General features: G+C 45.8%; 2 protein-coding genes across 6 annotated transcripts in view; one reads left to right on the top strand and one right to left on the bottom strand.

Annotated features, from left to right (window-relative positions):
• Nucleotides 1–477: 477 nt before the first annotated feature.
• RPL12 (ribosomal protein L12) lies at nucleotides 478–5965 on the bottom strand. The gene is made up of 7 exons (XM_083721461.1): nucleotides 5825–5965; nucleotides 4404–4477; nucleotides 3366–3464; nucleotides 1856–1937; nucleotides 1209–1295; nucleotides 687–799; nucleotides 478–584 (listed from the first exon to the last, which is right to left on the bottom strand). Exons 1-7 carry the CDS (start codon nucleotides 5859–5861, stop codon nucleotides 579–581), a joined length of 498 nt encoding a protein of 165 aa, XP_083577587.1. The 5' UTR covers nucleotides 5862–5965; the 3' UTR covers nucleotides 478–578.
• A 153-nt stretch (nucleotides 5966–6118) lies between these two features.
• Nucleotides 6119–19244, top strand: part of LRSAM1 (leucine rich repeat and sterile alpha motif containing 1) — a 29408-nt gene continuing 16282 nt past the window's right edge. For 2 of the 5 annotated variants that reach the window (XM_083721387.1, XM_083721391.1), the window contains exons 1-11: nucleotides 6613–6883; nucleotides 8849–9073; nucleotides 10343–10399; nucleotides 11596–11640; nucleotides 12420–12497; nucleotides 13032–13100; nucleotides 14633–14717; nucleotides 15898–16019; nucleotides 17757–17847; nucleotides 18311–18441; nucleotides 18992–19021. In XM_083721387.1, coding sequence (XP_083577513.1) covers nucleotides 9002–9073; nucleotides 10343–10399; nucleotides 11596–11640; nucleotides 12420–12497; nucleotides 13032–13100; nucleotides 14633–14717; nucleotides 15898–16019; nucleotides 17757–17847; nucleotides 18311–18441; nucleotides 18992–19021 — 780 coding nt within the window. In that variant the 5' untranslated portion in view covers nucleotides 6613–6883; nucleotides 8849–9001. Of the gene's footprint in view, nucleotides 6505–6607; nucleotides 6884–8848; nucleotides 9074–10342; nucleotides 10400–11595; nucleotides 11641–12419; nucleotides 12498–13031; nucleotides 13101–14632; nucleotides 14718–15897; nucleotides 16020–17756; nucleotides 17848–18310; nucleotides 18442–18991; nucleotides 19022–19244 lie in introns of those variants that run through there. The other 3 variants (XM_083721388.1, XM_083721390.1, XM_083721389.1) reach the window with 3 other exon arrangements.

The raw sequence follows: 19244 nt of genomic DNA on the forward strand, positions 1-19244 counted from the left end.
CTGCAGAGTTTTATAACTTGGAAGGCTCCACAACTTAAGTTGAAGTTCAACAGTGAGACTATTGATGCCACCGTGATGTTGTGGGGCTGTTTCTTTTCCCCATTCCTGTCTTAAGACCTTCTAACAACAGTGTTTCACTGCGCAGAAAGGACACTGTCCAAAAAGTAAAAACAAATTAATTTTATGGCTGAGTGGGGACATCAGCCCTAATTTCCAGGGTCCAGATCCAAAACTCCATAATCACCCATGGTGTTAAAGCAACCTGTGGTCCTATAAATGGCAAGGAAATCATGTTGATGTAACTATTTTTTACAGGCTTACACATCTGGTGTACATTTTTATTTTTAAAGTGCAGAGTATAAACACAAGCCTGCTCACACTCTAGGTAACTGGGAAGAAGAAACCCAGCAAGAACAGCAGCAGAACCTCTAACACGAGAAATACTCTTGATAGAAGTACACATCAGAATGAGAGCCATTATCACCACAAGTGTGAAACTGCATTTATTACCAATATCTATTCACCATACACTCTACAGAACTTGTTTAAGTTGCATCATGTCCATTCAGGTAGCAGCCTTAGCTCTGTAGGGAAGGAAATAAGTTTGGAATTAGAAATAGATAATTCAATTTGGTACCAAGGTAAGGAGAAAAAAAAAACATATGCATGGGAAGGCAGGCACTTACTGGAGGACATTCAACTGCACCACTATTGATGTCATCGATTACATCGTGAGGGTGTCGCCCATCGATATTGCAGCCAACAGACTGGGCTGTTCCCAAGATCTCCTTAATGGTTCCTGTAGATGGGGCAGGAAAGTACATTATGTCATGATGGCTGCTGCGCTCATGACCTTTCTGCCAGATGGTCAGCAAAGCATAGCTTCATCCAGATTAGACTCCCTGAATGGAGTCACTCCACCTCCAACTTTACGGAAGGTATGGGAAGTGAATATGGGTAGATATTGCTGTTGGGACTACAACTCCCAGAATCCCTGAAGAAGGGCCATGCTGGCTGGGGATGATGGCAATAACTTGAGTCTCACAGGACATTCAAAGAAATCAAGCAAAACTTGGGGGGCTGTAATAGTGAGGTACAAGGGGGCCAAATAAATAAAAGGCAGCTTCATTTGCTTCAGCATTTGTTACATGGAACTCACGAGCTTGTCATACATCCAGACCCTCCGCCCTCACATTCCCTGCTTTTACCTGAGAGTTCCCGGGCCAAGGATCGGTGCCGCATCTGCCGGGCGATGTTCACAATCTCCTCAAAGCTGACATTGCCGCTGTGCTTAACTGTAAACAGAGAACTCACATTAGTCAGGCTTTGGGAGCAGACCACCAAAGGCCAAACACAGAGAGCCTCATCAGCCAGTCCTCTTAAAAAATAAAAAGGGACTGTGGCAGTGATGTTCTTGCTCTGTTCCCATTCTTCGGCACAGAGTTACCCATGAAGAGAAATAACCCTGTTTCCTTGAATGGGGGTTTCCTCTTAGCTCACCACTGGAATGTACAAGCCACAGATGAAATCAGGCAGGCACAGTGGCGGGTGGCTGTTGCAGACAGACAGAACTACAGCATCACACTGATCCATATTATATTTCAACTGTTTTGACGCTGTAGCTTTCCAAATTTCCCATCTACCCTCATACAAACCAGATTTCTTATGAGCATGATTGAGGACACTAGGTACAGTTCCTTGAAAGGACCTCCTGGTTCTTAGAGCTAGTTGGGAATTAAGTTTTTAATCACTCTATCCTAAATTTCTGCAAAACAAACCATGGTTCTACTTCCATTTTCATAGCTGCCCAGCTGCAATTTACCACCTAAGCACACCACCACCACCGGACACTCACTGTTTTTCTGCTTTTTGCGGTCACGGGGAGGCTCCTTCAGGGCTTTGATTATCAAGGCAGAGGCTGATGGGACCACCTCGATCTAGAGAGCAAAACAGTCCAGATTTGAGACTCGTGTGAGGCAGGGGTGGGAAGAAGGAGCAATTCACTGACTACAGAAAACCTGGCATGGAAAGAAAAATCCCACCCTCCACCACAGCTCCTCCCAACTCCCAGGGCGGTATCTAACAAAGTTGTCTCATTCACATAGGGACTTCGGCTTGTGCAACCCTCCTCCTTTCTGCCTCCTGAGCACCTATTCAATCTGTTCAGGGGCCCATGAGGAGCAGACATTCTGTTGCAAAGGCAGAAGACCTTGTGCTAGTAGAACAAAGCATTATTTCACATATACACTCCTAAAACTTTTTAATATGATTTAACTTATCATGAAACAAAACCATCCTCTTCTGTAAGGTTTGTGTCCCCAGTTTTTCGGCACAGGACTCTCCATGGGTCAGACAGAAGAGTTCTGCTTCCTAAGCTGGGGTTTGTTATTAGCTCACCACTGGAACATGCCAGTCACTGTTGCACGAAAGGCATAGTGGCAGGTGGCTGTCAGGAAAGCCCAGGGCCCCCCAGGATCACAAGGCTATTACAAAAAGTGATGTCAGTGCTAAAAAAAAGGCAGCATGCATAAATGCCAAATATTGCAAGGAGCTAAGAGGAAATGTTATTTGGGGATTAAAAGTCAAGTTCAAAAGTTTCTCTAGCCAAAGGCCATAACTTATAGAAATAGCATTAATAAAATAATATTGACCATAGATCTGTAAAGTAAGCCAACATCCATTATGAGAAGATACCAGAGACACCAACAAGCTCAAATCTAGCTTGATTTCAGATTAAATGTCAAAAAACCAGAAAACAAAACAACCTTATAGCAATTTTATCTAAAATCCTTTAATTGAAACTTATTCAAGTCAACGCAGAGCTCAGTTGAGGAAAATAATAATAGTCTAAATCAGGGACATCCAACTCCCAAAGACTGCAATCTACTCCCAGAAAAGAAAAAAGAAAAAACCAGTTGGACATCCCTTGTCTAAATCATCTTGACAAGCTGCTTTCCAGAGCTTGCAATCACCCAATTCCACATAGCACAAGAAAACAATCAATCGGCATGGTATCAATTATTTTAATATACTTTAACATAGAATAGCAGCTGACATTCTTGATATCATGAACTACAACTCCCATAAATCCTGATCACTGGTCCTGCTAGCTAGGAATGATGGGAACTGTAGTTCAACACCTGGATACGTTGCAACCGCCTAATGACCAGGACCGTGTTTTTAAGGTCTGGATCCAAAGACCTCCCACACAGCAAGCTGCATGGCACTCATTTTATCGACCTCGGAAGGATGAAAGGCTGAGTCAACCTTGCCAGGATCATGGCTCTGTGGCACTGGCACAGCTGGGCATTTTCAAATGCCAGTGCTTTTGGCCACAGACCCGTCCTTTGTGGCGTTGTCTGTACCTGAGCTTGCCTGTTCTGGATGGTCAGCTTAACCGTGATCCTCAGGCCCTTCCAGTCGCCGGTAGCCTTGGCAATGTCATCACCCACCTTTTTGGGAGACTAAAAGAAAAAACACAACAGTAGGTACAACCAATGGGATACTTAAGTCCTGTCCCCCCAAACCTCCCCTCTAATCCAGCAACTGACCACAGATTTAGGTGCTTCACTAACTACATTCTGCCTTCTTAAATCTCAAGCCTTGCAGCAGCACCCAAGCAAGACATGTGGGAAACCTGTACTCCAGACATACAATGCTTGCCTTGCAAACAAGCTTTAAGGTTTCTATTTGTTATTATTTATCAACTAATTAAATTTCTATGCTATCCCAACAATCATAGGGTGGTGTATAATATAAACAAAATATCTATCTAGTCCACAAGATATTGTCTGAGCCTCATCTACATAGGCAGGTGGTGATACACTGCATTGAGAAACTGCAGGGGAAACAAATTCTGAAGAGCTTCCTTGCCTACTGTGTCCTAAAGGGGTGACCAAAACCAGCAAATAGGTAATTTAAAAGCCTGCAGGTATGTATAGTTATACTTCAAGTATTTCCACTCCCCAAATCAAGTTGCATAAAAACAGAAATTAAGAAACTGCTGGGCAAGGAGAATTTAACTTACCAGTGTACCACAATTTCATTTAAACAATCCAAAAAAATTACAGAAGCATTGCAGAAAATGTGCAGCTGGCTTAGTTGCCTGCCTAAGCCAACTTGCACCGAAAAGTTTTCTGCACGTGTTTAAACTTTAAAAAAGGTACCCTGCTGAATCTCTATTGGAGGAACCTTCCACAGGAAATGGGCCAATAGTGCTACTTTGCCTTCAGAATTTGAATTGTCACCACTTGCATTCAGCAGCAGAACTGGACAAAGTTTTCATCACAAGGCTTTGGGTTCTGAACAGAGGTCTGGATAGCTGCAACTGGCCCCTGCGCATGTGACTCTCTATTCCCACTCTACCCATTAGCATTTCTGTGGTTGAATAAGAACTGACTTACCAAACCCAGTGGCCCAATTTTTGGAGCCAGAGCTGAAGTGGCACCAACTTCGCCCCCAGTGCATCTTAAGAAAACTGTAAGAAAGGGGGGGGGGAGAGAGAAAACCAGCACTTTAATTATAAGCCACTGTGGCAAAACACCAATATCATGGCAAAACACCAATACAAAAATTCATACAGGGGATAAACTGCTGGAACATGGTAAGAGCTTCACCCTAAAGCAAGGTCTCACTTCCCTTTAGCTGAGATTCCTGCATTGCAGAGGGTTGGACTAGATGACCCTTGGTGTCCTTCCAACTCTATAATTCTATGATTCTAAGAACCATGTTCAAATTTCAGCTAAGCCACAAAGCTGGGTGACTTTCAGTCTGACATTCACTTGTCTTCCAGCACAGCCTATTTACACAGGGTTGTTCTGAAGATAAAAATAATGCATGCACGTAAAAAGAACTATATCAATATGCTGCTTCAGGGCCTTTGTAGAAAGGTTAAAAATGAAGCAAATCCTGTTGGCTGGACTTGATAGGGCCAGTATTATGTTCTTAATATATCAAAAGAGCTGAATAACTTAGAGAATTTCAATCAAGACTATGAATCCTACTACCGAACGATTTAGCACTCTTTGATTTTCATGTAAGTGTTGTTAATGCACCTAACACAGAAAGTGAGAATATTCAGTCGTTGGTGTTCCAGAGTTAAAATAATCAGGTCACAGTGCAGTTTGCCAGTCTGAGTACATAAATACACTTGGATGTGGTGCAAGGTATCTAATTTTCAAAGATCGGAAACTATAAACATAGTACAGAAAATAAACGCAGAGCTTGTACGCTGTCATGTACAGGCACCAATACAAATGCATACAAGAATAGATAAAATAAAACAAAAATACAACGGGGAGGAAAACCTAAAAACCGAGAATACAATACACTTATTATTTATAATGTATTTTGTATGTGTTATATCTATCTATTTAAAGTACCGGTGGCATTTGAATGAGATGAAAGAAGAAGAGGAGTTTGGATTTGATATCTCGCCTTTCACTCCCTTTAAGGAGTTTCAAAGCGGCTAACATTCTCCTTTCCCTTCCTCCCCCACAACAAACACTCTGTGAAGTGAGACTGAGAGACTTCAAAGAAGCGTGACTGGCCCAAGGTCACCCAGCAGCTGCATGTGGGGGAGTGGAGACGCGAACCCGGTTCCCCAGATTACGTGTCTATCGCTCTTAACCACTACACCACACCGGTCTAGGTAATTTTAAAAATATACCACTAACTTGAAAAGGGGCATGGAAGGTTCTGTGGAGAAGCATAGCAAATAAAGGCTAAAAAGGAAGCTGAACACGCGGCAATCATTCACACGTGCCAATCGGGCCCCAACCCTAAATAAGCGGTCCTCAAAAACGCTTCGAGCCGAAAGACTTACCGACTTTGATCTCGTTGGGGTCGAACTTGGGCGGCATGACTGCGAATTGGATACCAAGTTAAGCTCCAAGGAGGATGGCGTCGGATTCAGGAGAGCGACCAGCTCTTCCTCGCCCGTAAGATCGATGTGGCAAAAGGACCGGTCGCGTGCGATCCCGCGGGATATAATATCTAAGATATCGCGAGATTACACTCACCCGTCCTCTGACGCCTTGAAGGGTGAGTCAAAGGAAGTCATCTTAGGTGTGGCCAGGAGGGACGGACCAAACTTCCGGTCCTTTACTGAAAAACCACCGTGTTCTCTTCAAATTCATAGTACATAGTGTTTCTCTACACTTTAGTATCTCTACTTTGCGTTGCTACGTCCTTGCCCACAACCCTCCCGCCGTCCAATAAGCACCGTTGCTCTTCCAGCCACAACCTCGCGAGACTCAAAACTCCCTGCCGCTATGTCCACTATGGGCATTCACTGCGGAGGAGCGAGGCTGCGGTCTCCATTTTAGATGTGGGCGAGAGACCAAAGTCTGTAGGCACAAGAGATCGTTCTAAGGTGTAGCCTCTGTGTAACAGACCGCGAATATTTCCTGAGCCGGTTCGGTGTTTGTTTCTTCGTTTACAGAAGAGAAGTGGGCAGGGAGAAAGACAAAGAGTTTGGCGGTGGTGAGGGAACGGTATGAGCCGGTGAGTACAGGGCGCGGGAGGGGACATTGTCGAGATGGGCGTGACCTAAGGCGTAGTTGGAGGCGGGGCTACTCCTCAGCATTCCCCCTCCCTCCCGCACTTCTGGGTGTGGCCAAGGGAGCTGCTGTTTCTCTCCCCCACCCCCGCCGTGTTGCAATGATTGCCTGAGAGCAGCCAAGGCTGCCATTGGGGCTCCTTCTCCACACCCCCTAGCATGACAGGCTTGGCAAAGCCGCACCTGTTGAGCTTCTGCCTACCCGTCGAGCCCTCCAGCGCCTCTTGAGTGACAAGCGCAGCCCTGGGCAGTGGGCATGTTTACTTAGAAGTAAACCCCACAGTGCATCCTCGTCTCCCCCCCCCCAATGGGGATTTCTCCCAGGTAAGTTACTAGTCCTCATGTCCCTGTTTTTCACCCGCTGCCTCTGATTGCCCGTTGCTGGGGAAACCGCAAGTGCGGGGAGGGTTGCTGCGTTCGGGACGTGCTTCCTACTGGGGCTTCCTTTCGGGCTTCCTACTGGGGCTTCTGGCCAGCCTTGGACCAGATCCTGCAGGGCTCACCTTATGTTCTTCAATGAACAGCCCAAGCTCTGCATGCAGCCCAAGGCGGGGGCTCCCTAGGAAACAGAAGCGAGAGTCCTAGTAGGATATGGGGTGGTGGCAGTGGATCTGACGAAATTTGGTTTGAACGCACAGGTTAGAAACCCAGCTTTTATCCCATTTGAATCCATAGCTTAACACCTGCCCATCTCATGTAGACACCTGTTTGGATGTATGGACTGTGTACATTAATCTTTAATGGTTAAGTCAGAATTGAGGGGATATTCTTCATGTAAATACAAGCTAGGGAGATTTTATCTTTCTTCCTCTTCTGATATGTTTGCAAACTTCTATTAAAAGCGAAAGCAACATAAACAAAGTGTTCAAGGGCACAGTTCTCGTGGAGATTTTGGGGAGTCAGGAAAGATTGCTGCACCAGTTTAGACCATATTGGGGAACACTTACGATGTGATGCTCTTCCACTGAAAAAACCAAAAGCTGAATGCAGTATATTCTTTTAAAAATAGTCTAGTAGAAATGTTCTGGCAGGTTCCCTACATTCAGGGATCGGAATGGAGAAAGTCAGGACCTTCCTGCAGTTTGAAGTAGCGTAGTGCTGCCTGCTTCATGATAGATGGAGATAGGTCAGATCCAGCATTGCCTATCACTGCTGGGAATCACTTGGTTAAATGCCTGCCTGCTGATAGCACTCAGGATTGTGGCTCATATTTTTCTTTGGGGAGCAGGGGTGTGTGTTTTGCCCGTGAGTCCTGGAAGACCTGTTCCCTGCTTTGCAGGGCTTTTTCCACTTGGACTGAGAGGATGGGGCCCTGACTGACTACAGAAGAACTGACACTTGGGCTGGGGTGTTGTTTAGGATTTTTTGTTGCTGTTATTTATATTAATTTTAAATATATCTATTTTAGGTTTTATGATTATTTTTGTGGAAATGGTTCAGTTTGGTTGTGTACTATCTGACACCCTGGAGAGTCAGTCAGTGTAGACAATAATGAGACTGAGGAATCAAAGTGACTCAGCATAAGGCAGCTGGCTATTTTATTATGGGAGCTTTTCCTGTCAGTACACACCCATGCTATGAAAAGCTGCCCCTGTTGAGTTTCTGACTTTCAGACAGGTGTTAAATTCACTAGTTTAACTCTCATGCTTTGAACTCTCCACCTCAACCCCATGCTAGCCCGTGCCCCGTGCAATGAGCTACCTGATGAATTTTCTAGACCCACTACCTTGCCAGGCTGTTGATAAAACAATGGCAGTCATCAGCATTGCCACTATCTCCTTTCCTGCATGTGAGAATGTGTGTGGAAGCTCTCACACACAGCAGGAGTCAGTTGCCTTTATTGTACTGGGAGTGGGAGGATTACAGGCAGGTTTTGGTCCAGTGGCTATCGGTGGCTGACCCCTTTATTATACAAATGTCCCAGCTTGTGTAACTGAGGTGCCACGAAAGGGCAGGGAATGTGAAACCTCGTTTCCAGGGGCCAAATACTGCCCTCTAGGTGTCCGTATGGCCCTCTGCACTCGTCCTAGGCCACACGCCCCTTAAGCCAGGCCTCTCTGCACCACCACAACCCCCTGGCCAATTTTATGTGATGGAGGTTCGCAAGTGGTATCTGTTTGGCTACACCCCACCACTGCAGCCCCTGGAAAGTTTCTCACAAGGGAATGTAGCCCTTGAGCCAAAAAAGGCTTCTCCACCCCTGAACTACAGAAGGGTTATGAGAAATAAAATTCATAAATGTGTTTTGATTTATTCTCTCCCCCCCCCCACCCGCCCCAACTTCTCCAGAGGGAGGCACCTTGAGCAGAACTCGTCCGACATGAGCAGCTTCTTCTCAGACTGACAGAGATGTAATTCCTGTTGCTCAGGTTGTGGTTGCCTTCCTGCCTTTCGTTTCCTTTTTCCATCTCTAAATTGGGATAAAGGGAAGACAAGAGGAAGATGCCGCTCTTCTTCCGTAAAAGGAAACCCAGTGATGAAGCCCGCAAGCGCCTTGAGTACCAAATGTGCCTGGTAAGTCAGCCAGAGCTAGGTGGGCCAGCTGCTGGGACTCTTCAAGCTAGTGAGGGACTCTTCAAGCTTCCACTAAGGTTTTGAGGAATCTTCTGGAACCATGAAAGAATGTCATCACCTGGTCTTTTCTGGCCCTTGTTACACATGAATTCTAAGCAGGCTGGATGGATGTAGCAGATCCACAGTATAAAAGCCCTGCCGCCATGTCATAATTTGTTTCATAAAACTATGCCAACTCTGGGATGAAGCAGCTGGGGGGGTTAGGGGGTCAGGCCCTAGACCCTCAGGGGATCAACTGGTGCCTACTCCACCCACCCAGAAAAACATGCCCCTTATTGGTGGAAAACTCTGCAGAAGAGTCTTTCCACCAGGAGTGGGGAACCAAACCAGCAGAGTTCCCAGCAAGGTTCAGGTGAGAGGCAATGTCAGAGCACTCCAAGATCAGGTTTGGCCTGGCAGAAGGTTGGCTAGCAGGCATGGCACCGAGCTGGTATATAGACATTCTTAGTAGCTCTTCCAATCCTGTGCTGGTTTTTGAGCTGGAGTTGGTGTAAGCACACCCCAACCTCAGCCAAATCCTATCATCTTCCTCCTGTCCAGGGGTCTGTTTGAGAAGATGCTCTTACATCCCAAGGAGACCTTGCCTGTAGTTGGGCACTTCTCCAGATGGACTGGGATGGACCTGGTGTTTAAGGCTTCCCCTTGGGCTTGTGACATGTCCAACCTCAATGCCAGAGGCCAAACTCACCCCTGGTGCTGGTCATCTGTCCAAGGCCTCATCACTCCTCACTCCCAGATGGAGCGTGACCCAGGGCTTGGTGTAAGGCTGGAGCCTCCTGGTCCTTCTCTGATGAGGAGTCACACTGTCGAGGCATGACACCCACCTCTGATTGGGACTCACCCTGTTGGGACACCACATCTGTATTGCCTGCACCGACTGATGGTGGCTCTCTAGGGTTTTCAGAGAAGGGATGCTCCCAACCCAACCTGGGGATGCCAGGGATTGAACCTGGGACCTTCTGCATACAGAAGAAATGCTGTGCCACCAAGTTACAGCCCTTCCCCAAAGTATTTGGCAGAGCTTGGAGCACACCTCTGACAACTGGAGACTTGTAAGCAACATGGGCGTAGTGGGGCTTACTCATGTGCCCCTCCCTAAATATACATATATATTACTTTGATTACATTCAGTGAGCAATTGAGATAAGGCCGGCAACCATCTGATTTCTCATTTTTGCAAATGTAGCTCACCTGTCTGTCTCTCAACAGGCAAAGGAAGCCGGAGCTGATGATATACTTGACATATCCAAATGTGAACTCTTAGAGGTACGTTTCCGGTGATGCTGACTCCCAAATGTTGGCCAAGTGGTTGGGTGGGAGACATGCTGTTGACATCAGAACCAAAGAAGAGCCCTGCTGGATCAGACCAATGCCCCATTTTGCTCAGTATCCTGTTCTCACAGTGGCCAGCCAGATGCCCCAGTGGGACAGCCGCAGGTAGGACCTGAGCATAAGAGCACCCACTCCTCCTGCGGCATCGAAAAGCATTACTGCCTCCAACTGTGGAGGCAGAGCATAGCCACCATGGCTAGTTGCCATGCATAGCCTTCTCTTCCATGAATCTGTCTAATATTATTTTAAATCTGTCCAAGATGCTGGCCATCACTACCTCCTGTGGGAGGGAGTTCCACAGTTACCATGCATTGCATGCAGAAGTGCTTTATTTGCAGCGATGGTTAAGGATCAGAAGTTCTGCTGGTTTCACTTCTGGGCATTGCTTTGGAACTCACCCCCCCCCATCCTTTGGGCATTATCTTTGGGTTGTGGTGCCACATTCTGAAGAGTGATACCTTTTATTATCATCCTTCAGTAGAAGATGTTATGCAGGAGCGAGTTCCTCTTTCCACCTGTTTCAGAGGCAGAACTGCGCTTGACACCCATAACCATAGGATCTGTGTAGTATCTTGACATCAAGGACTAGGAGCATCAGCCCTCCTGATGTTGTTGGACTCCAATGCCCATCAGCCCCAGTCAGTGTGGCCAGTGGTGAGGGATGATGGAAGTTGTAGTCCAACAATTATCTGGAGGGCTGCAGGGTCTCTGTCCCTGGGTGGATCTTCTTGTCATTCTTATCATCAGGAGGTCTCTTCTGCACAATACAGGAACAGGGCCTTTTGGAATGCCCTCCCTTTAAATATCAGACAAGCGCTGCCTCTGTTGTCTGTTCTGTGCCTGTGATGACCTTCCAACAAGCCTTCTAAAGCAGAGATCTTTCCCCATCTGCGTCTGCATTTCAATTGCTTTTATGTGGTTTAATGGTTATAGTGCTTCTTGTTTGCCACCCTGGGCTCCTTTGGGCAGAAAGTGGAGGCCTATAAATCTGATAAATAATGGTAATATGCCCCAAGACAAAATGGCCCTTGCATAAAGTATCTCTTTTGTATTTTTTTCTGATCACCCCTCTCTCTCACAATAACATTTTATCTGACCAGCATTTGGTTTTGTCCTATGCCTGCTTTTAGATTCCGTATGGAGCCTTGGCGACCTGTAAAGTCTTGCAGAAGAAGGTAAGGGACATGTTTCAATGCGTTAGTACAGGCTTTGTCCACTGGGCAAAAGCCCTCCAGACATTGTTGCCCTGCAGTTCTCATCACCCCCAGCCAGCATGGCAGTGCTGGCCATGACTGCTGGGAGTTGTAGTCCAAATGGCTCTGCTGACTGGGGCTGATGGGAGTTGTAGTCCAAAATACCCAGAGAGCATTAGGTTGACAAAGCCCATGTTGACACAAAGGCCAATATCATAAAATTAGGTGGTGGCATCTCTATGCATCAAACTCTTGTCCACGCAGAGCAAGAAATGGCTTGTGGCCTCAAACAACAGGCAAAGCCTCATATGTCCATAGGCAGAAATGGGGTCCTTTGAGTCCTGGCCCATGTGCTTTTGAATGTGTAGTGATTCCCTCTCCCTGTTGTGTTTTAACTTTCCTCAAACACCCTGGAGGATTTTTCCGGGAGCAAAAGCAGTCCAAGCCTATACAGCATCTTGCTGGCAAGGACCATTTCTTCATTGCCTCCCGCTGCAGATCACTTGTTGCACTGGTTTCCCAAATCATAGTGGCAGTAAACCATGATTTAAATGGGTGCACTGAAACTGCAGGCACTTCACTCCCTCTGCCCCTCTGTCTCCACTCCCAGGAAACAAGTGTGGGTTAACGTTACCTCTGAACTCAGGTTCACCATTTATTTCTCTCCTAGCAAACCACAAGTGAGTTAGCCAAGAACAAACCTTGATTATGGCTCCCAGCATCACTCTGATAATATCCTCTCTGCTTCTTTCATTGCTTAGGTGCTGATTGCTCACACCAATTGCTTGACATCTCTGACCCCTAAATCCTGTAGCATCCTGAATCTCCTAACTGTGAAGGTAACTTGAAACTCTTTTTTTTCCTTTTTTTCTTTTTGCAAATGACTCAAGAGGTAGGAATGAATCATTGAGTGGAAGCTTCTGGACCTGATAGTGAAGAAGGCACAGAACCACTGTGTGTGTGTTGACAGAAGGGGGACTCTTGAAACTAGGTCCCATTCCAGTGTGATTTTGTTCCATGTCTTGTTTAAATATACGAGAGACTTCAGAGAGAGAAGGGGAAGGTGTCAGAGATATACAGAGAAGAATGGGAGAAAGAGAGAAGCAAGGTGTCACAGACCGAGAAAGAGGAATAAGGGGATGTCAGAGACAGAGAAGTGTGTGTGAGAGAGGGGAGGGAGCAGGTGCCAAAGACAGAGAAAGAGGAAGAAGCAGTTTGTCAGAGACAGAGAGAGAAGTGAGTGGTCCACCCTCCACTGGCTTTGGCCTCTAACAGGTTAGTGCTGAGGGAGTGTGGCCCTCAATAGGGAAAAAAATGTTCTCCAGCCCTGCTGGAGATAAATGAACGGCCATTTTCCTTCTCTGCCCTTCCAGGTTTTAGATCTACATGACAACCAGCTAACCTCACTTCCTCCTGATATTGGCCAACTGACGTCTCTCCAGGTAAAAGAGACAAAACACTTCCTGGGGGAGAATTCTGTTCTGAATTGTTTCTCGTGTGCCGTATCAGTGTGGTGACTCAGAAAGTATGGGAACTTTTCCATCTCTTTTGGGATCATGAAGTCTCAGACTAGCCCCTCAAAATGGGATAGTGAAACCAGGGGCTGAATGGAGAGCCTCCTTATTGTTTGAGGCTAGGATATTGCTGGATGAGTTATCACAGAACAGATACAGAGAGAAACCTGTGTGGAACATCAGCCCGTGTGACTGGCTGCCAGTGTGAAACCTGCTGATTGGCCAGGTCTCTATGAATACCAAGAGCTGGACATTCCTGTTTTTTTGTTTGTTTTAATGTTTTTATATCCTGACATTCTCTCAAGTTGGGATTCAAAGTGGCTTGCAACATTCAAAACAATCATTGTGAAATACAAATAAAATCAGACCAGTTTAAAAAATAGCTTAAATACATCAAAACACAATTAGAACCAGCAGTTAAAATCCAATTTGCCCTGACAGCAGCTGAATGATCAGTATCATCTGCACCTTAGTTTCCAAAGGTCCATCCAAACATGAAGATATTAGTCTATTGGTGGAAGGATAGCAAGGAGGGGGCCAGTATAACCTCTCTTGGGAGGGAATGCTATAATCGGGGTGCAGTTTCTTTCTTGTGTCACCACAAACAATGCTTCCAATGTTGATTGGACCATGAGATGGTGCTGCCATGGACTGGCTGGACACAGAGGAATGGTGGGAGGCACTTGCTGGGGAACCCCCAACGGACAAAGTTCTCAGAGTCAGGGATTAGTGGTGGGACGACAATGTGTGGTCAGAGGGAGAAGCCTGGAGGAGGTGTTGAAAGCTGAAGCACTAACAGGTTCTAGTGAGCAGGGAGAGTCTGTGACAGAGAGAAGTCCAGAATCAGAAGTAGAGGCAGAAGCAGGACAGGGAGAAGACCAAGAGGCAGAGAGGAGTCAGGCTGGTAAAGATACCAGGATGTCTTCCCCTCCTGCTGCCACAAGCTCTGCTCCCCTTCCCCTGGTCTCCCAGGACCAGGAGAGGCACAAAGAGGGAGGAGCAGAGACAGATGCATTGACAGAATCTCAGATTGCTCAGGAAGGATGTTGGGAAGAATCTAGGGGGGGAGGAGATTTAGGCAGCTGTGGGAAGGTGGGGACCTTCAGCCTCCACAACTGCCTCATAGGGGCAGAGTTGCTGTGCTCATTAGGTCTGACACCCCTCAGCTGACCTTGTTTCTTGTAAGAAGGAGTTAACTTCATTTACTCTGTGTGATTTATTGCTGGCTGGCTCCCTTACAAGTGCTCACCTGAGGATCTTAGCACTTGAGGTTTTAGCAGGGTCATCAAAACAAGACATATTGTCTCCTGCCCTCAAGACCAGGCTGCTGAACTCAAGAGACTCAGCACTCTGTAAAGTTCACCCTCTGACTTGGATTTCACAGGAACTTCCTACTGCCTCTCCCTAATGGAACAGGAAGGAGACCGACCCCTCTTGTTTGTGCTCTCTGTCCTTGATAGGTCCTGAACTTTGAAAAGAATCTATTGAAGGCCCTTCCAGATTCGATAGGGGACCTTGTCCAGCTGCAGACGCTTAATCTGAAAGGTAGGAGGAAATGCCTCAGGCTGCAATCCGCAGGGATAAGGGAACATATTTCACAGTAATAAAAACACATAAAACTAGTTTTATAAATAGTTGTAGTAAAAACATCCAATTCCTTCATCTGCCCAAACGCCTGGGGTAACCAAGAATGTTGTTGCCTGGTGCCCAAGCAGTGACAAGGCTGGTACCAGTCGGGACTTCCCCAGGGGAGCATTTTCCATTCTAGGGGTCAATAGGAAAATAATTGAAAATAAAACTTCTGACACCATCAAGCCATTATACAAATACACACACGCACACATATCCAAGAAGTGTGTTAATATCTGCGTGTTGCACATTCTGCCTTCTCTCTCTTTTTTTAAAGTAATTTTTATTCAAAATTTCAACATAACAATTTATCAAAAACATATCCTCCTCACTCCCCCCTATTTGTCCCTCCCCAGAAAAAGCCCCCTCCACCCCTGGACTTCCCTCAGCTCCTTTTTCTGGTTTTTCAGCACGTGTTATTCTTTGCATATTATAAAATTGAAAGATCTTTAAATTTTCTGTCTTTATGTTACCCATAATAAATTTGTGTATGTTTATTCAAAACTCGCCAAGGAGTCCAGTTCATTTTGTTGTTTCTTGAAGTACTTTGTAAAAGGTTCCCATTCTTCTTTGAAATCACAGTTGTCCTTACCATGCAGTTTGTGCGTCAATTTCTCCAATTCCACATAGTCCATCAGTTTCTCTTGCCATAGTTCTTTTGTTGGGATTTCTTCATTCTTCCATCCTTGTGCTATTAAGACTCTTGCCGCTGTTGTCGCATACATGACAAAATAATAATATGTTAAAATAAATTATTAAGTTAAAGTTGAGAAATAAGTAATAAGGATTTGCTGAGCTAATAATTTGAATTGGAATACAAGAAGGGAAGGTGCGAGGAGGTCTGGGAAATAAGTTAAAAGAAAATAAGCAATTGAAATTTTATGTGTTTTAATTGTTTTTAAGTTTTGTATTTTTGTATGTTATTTTTTGTCTACTTTTGTTTTTGTTTTATTATAGAAAATGCTAATAAATATTCATTAAAAAAAAAAGAATATGTTCTTCAATTTCCTTGGCAGGTCTTTTCCTACAATCCCTAACAGAAATGCTTCAGGCTTTTTTACAAATGTTAATTGGCACATTCTGCCTTCTCTGGCAGGCAACAAGCTGAAGGAACTGCCAGCCTCCCTGGGTGGCCTGCGTAGCCTACGGACCTTAGACATCAGCGAAAACCTAGTGCAGGAGTTGCCGCAGGCACTGGCTCACATCCGAACACTGGAGGTACGTGCCCAAATAAGTTGTTGCTTTGTTTGTGTCTGTGTGTGGTGCAAAATTAATATTGAGCAGGAGGAAGAGGTCAATATGGAGCTGGAAAGGAAAGCTTTGCTTCTTTCAGATCATACTAGGATGGGTATAAGCAACTCTTCTCTTCCTGGGAAGCTTGTGTTCCAATCTAGCCTTCTACAAAGGGCATGAGTCTCAAGACGTCTCCTGCATTGCTCATCAACTAAGACCGTCCTCCAAGTGCCGTCTGTTGCCGAAGTGTGTTGTGATTACATCAGTAGTTTAGTGGCCAGTTCAGAAGTGCAGGGTCCTTTCTTGATGGTCTAGATCTTCCATTTACTGTGCAGGAACTGTGCAAATTTGGAGTCAGTCCTCAGAGGATGACTCCCCTTCCTTTCATTCTGATTGGTTCAAATCAACACAAAGGCTTCTTCTCAGTGGCTAAAACACCCCCTTTTATGTGGATTGGGTGACACTGGAGACTGGGGCCATGTTGGGGGGTGGGAATAGTAACGGGTCTTCAACCTTCCATGACTCTGTTTTTTTTAAAAAGATATTTATTGAAGTTTTAAAAAAAGAAAAAGGTTACAGAATTAAAAAAAGAAGAAAAAGAAAAAATACAAAAAATACAAACATGCATAGAGAGAGAAAAAAAGCAAAATACAGAAAAAATAAATGGAAAACAGTTAAAAACAAACCAATCCTTTCATATATTAGATTTCATTTACTTATTTCCCTGACCTCCTCACACCTCCCTTTTTTGTATTCCAGTTCACATCTGCCATTCTTCCAGGGTGGGTAGATCTTGTGTCTTCCAATACTTTGCGATGAGTATTCTTGCTGCTGTTGTAGCGTACATATGTACGCTACAACCTTCCTTGACTCTGGACCACTGCATTTCTGGGTTGCACAGAAGAGAAGAGTCTGTAGCCAACTAAGTTATGCTCATAGACCCATCAAAATCAATGGGTCAAAGTCATTTGTTACTTTTCAGAGCATCTACTCTGAGTAGGACTAGTACAGGAGACAACCCATGGCCTTTTTGGCAGTGGCTCCTTGATTTTAAAAGGCCCTTCCTAAAGGAGCTCAATAGGCACTGACATTGCAATTTTTCCACCAATTAGCTAAGACTTTATTGTTAACCAGGGAAATTTGAAAGGGGTTCTGTTTGCTTTCAGCCAGCTTTTGGGTTCTAGGTGGCTGCCTTTCGGTCAGTTTTCTTGTTTTCTGAGGGATTATATTTTTTTCTTTCATTGCATTTCATCATCATTATTGTGTGCCGTCCTGGGATCCGTTTGGAGGAAGGTATTTTGGATGATGTTAAAATGCATTTCAAAAGAGGGGTTTTTTGTCCACCTCAAAAGGAATTTTCAAGCCTACAGAAGGTTCAGAAATTAGCAGCTAGGAGGATAAAAGGGATGGAGCAACCTCCCTGTGAGGGAAGGTTACAATGTTTGGGCCTTTTTAGTTAGAGGAAAGATAGGTAAATGTCAGGAGGGGGACATGATAGGGGTATATGAGATTATGCATGATGCAGAGAAAGTGGTTTCCTCCCTCTCTCATACTGCTAGAATTTGGGAGTGCTTCTGTTGCACTTGGGTGCTGCTTATGGGCTTCCCATAGGGGCATCTGGTTGGCCACCGTGAGAACAGGATGCTGGACTAGATTGGCCTTGATCCAGTAGCCAGGCTCCTCTTACCTTCTAAAATAATTATATTTCTGTCTGTTCTGCAGACACTGACCCTGGATGCCTCGTCCATGTCCTACCCGCCCAATGACATCTGCAGCGCTGGCACAGAGGCCATCCAGCAGTTTCTGTGTGGAGGTGAGCAGAGCAGAGGGCCTGCCTAGTGCAAGCAGGGTGGAGAGGACCAGCCCAACAGCACCTGATGCCTCTGAGACTCTTTACTCTCCTGGGACGAAGGGCCTAGGGAGGGGCTGTGGCTCAATCGGAGTGCATCTGCCTTGCATGCAGAAGGTCCCAGGTTCAATGCCCAGCATCTCCAAGTAGGGCTGGAAGAGAACCTTGTCTGGAATTGAGAAGAGGGGCTGCTAGCCAGTGTAGATGGCCCTGAGCTACATGGACCAATGGTCTGGCTCAGTATAAGGCCGCTTCCTATGAAAACATGCTTGCTGAATTCTAGAGCCACCTCAATGCGTTTGGTGGCCAAGCAGGGCTCAGGTCTCCCTGACTCATTTTTAGCGCTCTGCCCAGTGCATCACAGGTGTGTGATACCTGAACCCTGCCAATAACTGACCTGCCCGTGCTGTCTTCTGATTTCTCCCAGAATTAGGAATCGAGTACAATCCTCCCTCGCAGTATTTACTCCCAGTGTTGGAAAGTGACGGAGGTGAGACTTCGGTGGACGGAGTCAGCAGGATGGTCACGAAATATGCGGAGAATGAGGCTCAGTGGCAGGTAATTGCTGAGAAGCAGGCAGTGGTCTTCAAAGTCAGGGATAGGGAGTGTGTTGCCCTCTGGATGTCGCTGGATTCCCATCGCCCTTGACCAACTGGCCATGCCGGCTGCAGGGGCTGATGGGAGTTGGGCATTGTAACAGTATCTGGAGGGCCACAGATTCCCCAGCCCTGCCTTACAGGCAACCTAACAATGGTCACTGGCTTCCCTGAACTGTGAGAGGTGGGGTGTGTGTGTGTCTGTGTGTGTGTGTGTATGAATGAGTGGGTGGGTTGTGTGAAACCCAGTTAAATCCAGGCTCCTTTTGCGGGAGCCAGTGTGGTGTAGTGGCTAAGAGCAGTGGACTCGTAATCTGGTGAACCAGGTTCGCTTCCCTGCTCCTCCACATGCAGCTGCTGGGCTAGTCACACTTCTTTGAAGTCTCTCATCCTCACTCACCTCACAGAGTGTTTGTTGTGGGGGAGGAAGGGAAAGGAGATTGTTAGTTGCTTTGGGTAGTGATAAAGTGGGATATCAAATCCAAACTCCTCCTCTTCTCCTCCTTTTTCAGAATAAATTTATGGACTACGAGAAGCGGAAGGTAAGAAAACTAGAAAACTGTTATGCCCTCCAGATGGCTCCCTCAGATTGTTCCATTTCTTCACTGGATCCGCCAATTTCTGTGGGAAAGTATTATTTACGTACACGAGTGGCCCACATATAATAATGATGATGATGATAGTGCCATCTGAAGGAAAATAGATCTGGCTCAGTTTCCTCAGTCAACAAATTCATTTGCTTTAAAGCCAGGATGGGAAAGCTTT

The sequence above is a fragment of the Podarcis gaigeae genome (assembly GCF_964106915.1).
Source record: "Podarcis gaigeae genome assembly, chromosome: Z".
NCBI lineage: Eukaryota > Metazoa > Chordata > Lepidosauria > Squamata > Lacertidae > Podarcis > Podarcis gaigeae.